Source organism: Poecile atricapillus, chromosome W (assembly GCF_030490865.1).
Source record: "Poecile atricapillus isolate bPoeAtr1 chromosome W, bPoeAtr1.hap1, whole genome shotgun sequence".
In the NCBI taxonomy this organism is placed as follows: domain Eukaryota; kingdom Metazoa; phylum Chordata; class Aves; order Passeriformes; family Paridae; genus Poecile; species Poecile atricapillus.
In genome coordinates, this window is record NC_081288.1 from 468,349 (window position 1) to 477,354 (window position 9,006).

Here is a 9,006-nt window from a genome sequence, read left to right on the forward strand (position 1 = left end):
CTGCGGGGGAAGACAGAAAGGGACAAGGGACAGAGAAGGAAGGGGCGGCAGAGACAGAGGGGCGACAGCGCCGCCAAGGAGAGGAGAAGGGGGACACGGACAAACAGGGGCGTACGGCACACAGGGAGAGGCCGGGGCGGCCGGGCAGGGACGGCGGAGGGGAGAAAGAAGGAGCAGGGGAAGGGAGCGGTGACAGAAGGAGAACGGAGGGCAGAGCCAGGTTGGGCCGGGTGAGGAGGGAGCGGGAGGAAGAGACAGAGGAGGAACAGAGGCGGGGGTCAGGTTGGGGAGGAGGGGGCGGGCGGGGAGGTGAGGGGAGAGAGGGAGCGGGCGGTGTGAGGGGAGACGGGGGACAAGAGCAGAGAGGGGAGAGAAGGAGACGGGAGAGAGAAACAGGAGAGAAAAGCAGAGAAAGGAGAGATAAAAGCAGAAAAGAGAGATAAAAGCGGAGAAGAGAGAGAAGCGCCTCACCGGAGCGGTCGCAGCCGCCTCCACCCGGTACTGGAGCAAATGGCGGCCGCCGCCCTTCCGGGGTTTAAATGCCCTCGGTCCCGCCCCGCGCAGCCGCTCTGGAGCCCCTCACACCTGTGCCGGCCCCGTCCCGCACACCTGAGGCGGCCCCAGCGCCGCGCACGCGCTCTGCTGTCCCGAGCTGCGCACACGCGCTCCGTGCCCCCGCCCCTCACACCTGTGCCGGGCCCCCCTCTCCCTGGCCTCGCCCCCTTCGTGCCGCGGTCCGGCCGGGCCCGGGCGGGGGGGGGGGCGCCGAGTCCGCAACGGGAACCGCCGCCGCCATCCCGGGCCCGGAACCGATCCCGAGACCGATCCCGGACCCGAGGCCGCCTCGATCCGCCCGATGGGGAGAGGCGGCGCCGCCCGGGACCCCCGGCAGTTCCCAGGTGCGGTCGGGCTGTGCCCCGTGGCCCCGCTCCTCATGCGGCCCCGCCCCCCGTGCCGCTGGCCCGCGACTCTCGCTCGGCGCTTGGTCGAGCCCCGGCCCGACCAGCGGGCCCCGACCCCGGCGGCGGCCGCGGCTCGGGACGGGGTCTGCAGCGGGGCAGAGTCCTGCCGGTGTCCGCCGGCGGAGCGGTGCCGCCTCTCCCCCGGCCGGCCCCGGGTGGCGGGTCTCGGGGGTGGCGGAGCATGGCCGGATTGGGGCTGAGACAAGGCTGGGGACGGGGCACTCCCTCGCCGGGACTCGACTCCCCCTCCTGCCGCGATGCCGGGACGGGGCTGACCGGAAAGCGGGGTGACGGAGCCCGCAACCGGAGCTGGGATGGGGGGTTCGGGTCCTGCCGGTGTCCGCCCTGGGGTCCCGGGCGGTGCCGCCTCTCCCCCGTGGGGTGGATCGGGATCGGTACCGGGATCGGTACCGGGATCGCCGCGGGGAGGGCGGTTCCGGCTGCGGGAGCGCTGCGGGTCCCGGTGCGGACGCGGCGCCCCGGCCTGGGCAGGGCCGGTCCCGCAGCCCCGGAGCGCTCCCGGCCCGGTCCCCCCCCGCTCCGCCAGCCCCGAGGCCGCGGCGGGGGCCCGAGCCGCGCTGGGCGCCCTCGTCTCCGTCCTTCCTGCCCCGGCCCAGCAGCTCCGTGGGGCTCCGGCCCGCCGCGCCCCAGGGGAATGAGGGGGACGGGCGGGGCGGCGCAAGAAGGGACACCCCGATCACAGCGGGTGATTTTAGCCTTACTCTCTTCCGGAGGACAGGAAGAGGAACCCGGCTGCTCCTCGGCTGGCTCAGAGCTCCCACATGCCAGCGGTGGGAGCTGGCTTCCCCACCCTGCCCACTTAAGCCTGGGAGAGCTGGAGCAGCACGGAGGGAGGGCAGCGGTGCAGCCGCTAAGACGGGAGCAGGGGCAATTGACAGCTGCCCCTCCTCACCAGACTAAAAAAATACCCAGGTGGCTTTTCAGTTTTGGATTATCTTTATTTTACAGTTTATAAAAAGCTTTTCCCAATGCGTGTGCTCCATGAAACTTCCGTGCCGTCGTGCAAATTGCCGTGGACTTTGACTTCCATGTGCACCTGCTTCACTTTCCTGCCCTGGCCCTGGCAGAGGCCGCCGCGTCCCTCGGTGGATGAAGGTTCCTGACGGTGCAGCAGCGGCCGCCCGCCGCCTTCGCGGCGCCCCGGGGCAGCTCCACCTCGGGTGTTCAAGGGGAGCTCCTCGGGAGCACGGACCACCCCGTGAGGTGTCCTGCCTTTGCGATGGCATTAATTCCTTCAGGAACACGAATAATGTGTTTTTAAAGAGCTTTCTCATGAGTGCCTCAGGGAAAAAAAAAAAATGAAATTACGGGACTAACATCCTAATCTTCATTTCTTGTATCAGAGGTGAATTCTGAAGGCCCAGAGTCTACAATTCACCAAGTGTTTGGGAGGTCCTGGACAGAGAAGTCCATTTTGGGCTACCAAAAGCACTGGGTACTACATACCTTGTAGAGAGCGTCCACCTTGAGAGTAAATCCATCAACTCCGGGCATGCTGCTCACCGAGTGGAACTCCGACAGCTGGGAAGCAAAGTGGGCGTCAAAAAGGCACATCGTGGAAATACTTATCCCTCACTTCTGGCTGGTTTTGGTCCTGGAAAGTCAGAGAAGTGGCGTGAGGGATGCTGTCTGCTTTCCCAAGGGAGGCTGGAAGCCAGAGCCCCACCAAACACCTGTGTCAGGGATCTAGTCCGAATGCCCCATCTCCACACCTACACGTGGGCACCGATTCAGGAACACACTCCAAGGGTGGGGAAAAACTGATCTGGTGTTCACAGCTTGCAGCAGCAGCAGCAGCACAAAACATCCCCCACGGGCTCCCTTATCCCTTTGCAGCCACCACCTGCGGGTTGCCAGAGCAAATCCCAAACGGGAAGAAGCAGGAGCAGAGCACTCACCAGGAGGAGGAATCGGTGTTTCAGGTACTTGTTGGGCTGGATGCAGCCGTACCGGGGCCCCTCGTTGTAGACGGTACCCGTGGGGTCGAGGAAGGGCACGTAGCCATCCCTGCCTGTGCACAGGTTGACCTTCTCCAGCTGCAGCTTGTAAGCAGCGTTGAGGTTTTGTTCCGGGTGCCAGAGCACGTGCCCGTACGGGATCTGCCCTGGGGAGGTCGGGACAAAGAGGGGCAGGTGAAATTTCCCAAGCAGGAAAACGCTGCTAGAGCCAAGTGTCCGTGTTCAGAAGGGTTTGGGTTGTTTGGGAAGGGCTCGGTGGGTGGGAGTGACAAAACGCGGTGCCAGAGCACGCTGCTCTTTCACAGGGCTGTAAGATGTCAATGATTGCTGTAGAAGAGGCAAAGCTACCTGTGGGTTTTGCCCTTTCCTCTCCAGGGAATGGAAGCTGTGAAAGCAGAAACGCTGGGCACAAGCAGAAGAGGAGAGGTAAATCCTACCCTTGGAAAAAGCCCCCTTGTAATCCATTTCTGCCAGAGACCTTTCCGATTTGGTGGGGTCCATTAGAAAAACCTTCTCGTCGTTACAGATCTGAAACTCTTGCGTTCTGGGAGTAAACAACTGGAACCGGGCGGCTTGTCTGCTGGAAGGTGATCAGGATCAAAAACCTGCAATTGGGACAAGGAAGGAAACAAAGGGGAGATGAGGTCTGGACAGGTGTGCACCCCAAAGGGGCCGAGCCTGCCCTCCTGCCCTCTTACCGCTCGGGAGCGTGAGCCGTGCAGGGCAGGGGCTTGGCTCCAGGCTCTGCCCACGGCTGCGTGGGCTGCACCGTGCAGGGGATCAGGAACATGGTGTATTCTCCAGAGTAATCCTTCCTGGGAACAGACAGGAGACCCTGCAGCCACCAAGCAGAGCTCAAAGCTCTTCACCCAGGGCAGCACCTCTCCCTTGCCCCAGCAATGTCATCCGGCAGTCCCCGAGGGACAAGTGTGACTCTGGGATCAGTCTATCCACAGGCTTCACCGCTGGAAAAATTCCTTTCCAAGAGGCTGAGCTGATTTTTCTCTCAGTACAGCAGTGCTCCAGCTCTAACCAAGCTCCTGAGCATTCCGTGCTATTGCTGGCGTGGCTGCTGGAGGGGTGCCAGGGAGAACGTGGTGCTGTGGGGGAAGCTGCTGGAGGGGACTGCACCCCCAGCCCTCACCTGTTGTAGGAGCTGGTTGCTCTCCAGAGCTGGCAGGGAGAATCAAAAGTCTGAGCACTCCACAGCAGCTGCAGGTCAAATTCGATGCCTCCCAGGTGCTCTGGAGTTCTCAAAGAGGACCTGACATCTGGCAGGCTGTGGTGCTCCATGACAAACAGCGCTGGGGGAGGACAAGGAGGTGACGGGAGGCAGAGCGCGGAGAGGCCCCACCTCGCAGGGCCAGAGGGGCTCCCGGCAGGGACAGGGACTCGTTCCGCTGCCTGTGCCGTCAGAGCAGAGCTCTGTGTGACCCTGCTCTGTGTCCCTGCCAGGATCACTGCCCTCACCTCTGAACTTGGCCTGCGTCCTGAACTCGCTGACCAGCCGTCCGTCCTCGCGGATGTAGATGGGGATTATCTGCAGGCGGGCCGAGAGCACGCTGTCCGTCTGGATCCCTGCAAGGACAGCGCCACTGGGAGCCCACACAGCACCTTCGCTCTCCTCTGCTGGGCTCTGCCAGCCCCAGAAGCGTTTGGGACACCTCCACAAGGCAGGGTTCAGTTGGGATCACCCTCCAGTGAGCCAGCTGCACGCTCCCTCTGCCAGCCATCGGCTGCCTAAGCCCCCCGCAAGCACAGAGGAAGGCAATATTCCGAGTTCCCCGCTCCCTCAGGACTCTGGGGGCAGTGCAGGAACTAAGGGGAAAACATGAAGGAAGCACTTCTTCCATAGCCCTTGGAGTGCCTCAGGCTCACCTGTCCTCCAGAGAACGGTGTCGTAGAAGAAGGAGAACTCCATCTCGGTGCGGTGCTCCAGGGAAGCCCAGCCCCTCGGTGCTGTCACACAGATGTAGGACACGGAGAGAGGGACATGGACTGTCAGGAAGGACTGGGCAGAGTCCCTTACCTGGCAATAAAACCCCAAAAAGGGGGTTATGCACCTTCCAGTGAAGTCAGAGGTGACTCTGGACGTTCTTTACATGCAGGCACCTCAGACAAACCTGCATTGTAATCCAGGGGCAGCGCTAAGGCTCCCTGGGACCACCGGACAAAGGAACTCTGGGCACAATTTCACCTCAAAACCCCCCTGATTTCCAAGGCTGTGAATTAAAAATGAGCAATTCTGCTTGCTCAGGCCTCCCAGAGCTCTCCATTTATTATCTGCAGAGTGCAGCTGTACTTTGTACGCCCTGGAGAATTCGGGGAGATGTTCCAGCCTGGCTGGGGCCAGGCTCCACATGCTCCACTGGGCACTTTCTCCGGCCAAGCGGCTCCTCTGGGTTTGTGCAAACAATTGGAGCTATAAAAGGAAACTTCATGAACAAGTTCCAGGCTGGCAGGAATTAAGAGAGATGATGCTGGTCCAAGCAATGTGGGCTGGGAATTTAATGGAAGAGCTTGGGGGAGACGGAGTGGTCTGCAGATGGATAATGCAGCCAGGAGAGGACAGTGAGATACCCCAAACAGGGAAAGCCATTCGTTTCTAGAGGAACATTTTTGGCTTTTGGTCTCTTAATTACGGAATGAGCTAAAATATCCCATGTTGTGGAGCATGGACTGAGCTGCCTCTGCTCTGTCCTCTGCTCATTTCTATTGGCCGAGAACACAGCCAAAATTATAAAAGAGAGCCCAGCTGAGAACGTTTTGTATTTCCAGTATGGCCCTACATTAAAAAAACCCGGTATTTTCCTGGCACTCTGAAGATTTAGAGAATAAAATAAATGGAAAACGAATGAAACGTCCACGTGGACGCCGAGGCTGGTGGCAGACACAGCTCTCCCCTCTCTTTACCCATATAATAAACTGCACATACCTGAACAGCTTGACCCTGGAGAATTCTCCCACCGCGAGCGAGCGTTTTACACAGCAATATCTAAGCAATGATTTCTAAACATTTATCCAAGCTTAAACAGCTTATTCCTAATTATCACCACCTTTATAACCAGCACTCGACTGCCCCTGCAATACACAGGCACAGGGAGGACACTGCAGTTATTGACACAACAGAACAAGTAACACACCAAATGAAACACCCAGCGCTACACCTCACTTCTGGAAACAAAACCTGGGTGCACACTTTAGTGTGCAAAACCCCTGTAAGAATAAAACCTGCTTTAAATATCTTAGGCATCGAGCCACACACACGCCTATGAAATTCAGCGCAGCAGTGACAAAAAAGGGAATTATTTCCTTAACCTGCGAATAATCACCTCTAAGATTCTGTGATGCAGTTGCCACTGCACACAGCCACAAGCGGCCTTTTTATTAACAGGCAAAAGAACAAAGGCAATCCCAATTTCTCCCTTCTTGTCTGCAAAGAAACAGAGAAGGGAGAGATGCTTCTCAGAGGAGCATGGTAAAAAGACACGTGGTGTAGAATATGGAACAGCTGATGGTTCAGCATCTCTTCCACTGCAAGATCTAGGGGATAGCTGATGATACCCTGGAGGCAGGAGTAGGAATATAAAGGAGCTCAAGGCTATCTGCTCTTAGGTTTTAGCACTGACCTTTACCTTAACTTACATTTAAGTGTTTCTTACAGTGTAAATCCCTTTTGTTTTGATTTTAACAGAGTACAAGAATTCAGTGAAGTAACAGTGGCATACAGCCTTTAATTTCCCCTGGTCTTCTCACCCAGCAATGAGGTCTCACAACAACAATACAACAATAAATAGTTATAGAAGGTAACTCACTGTGCTGAAGAGTTCTTCAGAAGGATGGGAGCCACAATTGAGGCAGATCCTTGGACAGACAAGCCAGAGGTGTTTAGGCCTTGTGTTTCCTTGTTACCCCAGAACCAGCCCCTAAAAGGGAACACAAAGTTCACACGCTTGTATTTGAAATTAACACCATATAAAGAACAAAACATCCTAAAAAAGCTACATATCATACAAATAATCCAGCTAGCTTCTTTATGCTGCTTTTCTGTGGAGCAACAACTTTACAGAAGTAGATCTTGCTCTATCAATACAATGTTTTATTATTGATGGGCTTGTTAAAATCAGAGCGAACTCCAAGCACCCAGATATTCACAGCAGGCAAACATCTCTCTGAATACAACTGAAAAGGCCAGAAGGGCTGCTCCATGTTACCTGCAATAGCCATGTTTGTCTCTGGAGTACATCAGGTGATCAATGCATGGCCTTTCATCTATTTTTTTTTCCCCCTGTGTTCCTCCTTTCCATCCTTCTGCGTAGCCTTGTAGCAGATAAATCTGTTCAATAAAGGGCCCACCTGACTCTGAGCAGAAGGCAAAGCAGAGGATTTGTCAGCATGAAAACCCACACTGCAAAGATGAACGGGCATCAGTGGCAGTTAAAAATCTGCTAGAAATGCTAATATACTAATATACACTACCCTCTTCCCTGATTTCCATATAAAAAAGGAAAGGAAGTTGTGTGTGAGCCAGAAAAGCGAAAAGGCTCGGGCAATGTGCTCACCTGCCATCCCACACAGCTGGGTGTGACTTAATGCACCAAACACCAGGGAATCGTTGCCAGCTGGGCGATGGACACCACGAAGCACACAGGTTTTCAGTGCTGTCAGCAGCTGCAACGGGAGGATTGCCTCTGAGAAACTTACCAAAACAATGAAAATAATAAAAAAAAAAAAAATTAACATCTATTTCCACAACATGTGTTTAAATTTATATACTATATTCATTTATATATAACACTCAATATATAAAGTATCAAAATATATTATTTTAACATGTATACATATGTTATTATATATTAAATATATACATTTTAATTATATATATATTTATTATATGTATAATACATCTATTAAATAAATATAATGTATATATATAGATTAAACATAAACCTGTTTGTATATATTTGCATTACTTCTATTTCTTTACTTTTCTGGTTGCACATATCTCTATATCTTTATATATTTAATATACATTTCTATGTTTTTATTTTTGTAGTATTTATTTAAAAGCCCCGAAGCAAACCTAATAAAAACCAAACAGTCCCTTTATCTTAAACGGTATTTAAAAATCTTTTAATATATATTTTTTATCATATTTATATACCTTGTTGATATACATAACACATAACATATCCTAAAATATATCATATTACCATCTATACGTACAGAAATCATATTATAGATTATAAATCAATATATATGTATATATTTCTATTACTTATTTTTACTTATTTTTATGCCTACATATATATATATATATATATATATATATATTTCTCTATACCTTTACATATTCATTCTTGAAATATTTTATTTATTTTTTTCTTATTTATTTAAAAACCCTGCCTCTAACTAAATAAAAACCAAGCAGCCCGTTTATCTTCAATATTTTTTAGTATCTATTTTGATCATCATTATACTTCCAGGTATATACTCGGTGGATAAAGTCCCCCCGACCCGCCCGCACCTCTCACTGTTCCGGCACACAGAGCATCCCCTCCTCGGGCCGCTCTGGACCCAGCGCCGGGGAGCGACCGTTGGGAGCCGAAGCCATCGGGGGGTTCCTCCATTTCCCCGGGCCGGGGGGAGAGCACGGAGCGAGAGGAGCGGCGGGAAGGTACGGGGCGCCGCGAGGGCCAAACCCAAAAACGCGGCCGCGGCAAGGACCCCGTCAGAGAGAGGCGTCCGCACCGCTGCCTGTCGGCGCCCGGCTGGCTCGCGTCCGGCCCCGGCGCCGCTGAGCGTACAGCCCGTGTCGGCACGGCCGGAAAAGCCTCGGAAAATTGCGCCGGAGCGGCGTCGGCGTCGGGGTGTTTGTCAGGCAGTCGAGTAAAACACCCACCGCCCGGGGTCCTTGCATTTTCCCGCCTTTTCGGCCGCCATGCTTGGAAGGTCAAAGCCAGCCGCGATTCGGCAGCCATCTTGTGAGGGGCGTGACGTCACTTCCGCCATTCCTCGCCGCCATCTTTGTTGTGGCTGAAGCCACTTCCGGCCGAGCGGCCATC

The 9,006-nt window shown here is 54.3% G+C and overlaps 2 protein-coding genes across 2 annotated transcripts; both read right to left on the reverse strand.

Moving 5' to 3' along the window:
• Positions 1-1,787: 1,787 nt before the first annotated feature.
• Positions 1,788-3,406, reverse strand: LOC131591543 (uncharacterized). Its single transcript, XM_058862354.1, has 4 exons — positions 3,379-3,406; positions 2,882-3,087; positions 2,430-2,504; positions 1,788-2,263 (listed from the first exon to the last, which is right to left on the reverse strand). The coding sequence occupies exons 1-4, from the start codon at positions 3,404-3,406 to the stop codon at positions 1,904-1,906; spliced, it is 669 nt and encodes a 222-aa protein (XP_058718337.1). The 3' UTR covers positions 1,788-1,903.
• On the reverse strand, positions 3,086-7,472 carry LOC131591371 (extracellular matrix organizing protein FRAS1-like). Its single transcript, XM_058861951.1, has 7 exons — positions 6,757-7,472; positions 5,065-6,022; positions 4,820-4,970; positions 4,412-4,519; positions 4,086-4,245; positions 3,640-3,756; positions 3,086-3,546 (listed from the first exon to the last, which is right to left on the reverse strand). The coding sequence occupies exons 2-7, from the start codon at positions 5,068-5,070 to the stop codon at positions 3,462-3,464; spliced, it is 627 nt and encodes a 208-aa protein (XP_058717934.1). The 5' UTR covers positions 5,071-6,022; positions 6,757-7,472; the 3' UTR covers positions 3,086-3,461.
• Between the last annotated feature and the right edge of the window lie 1,534 nt (positions 7,473-9,006).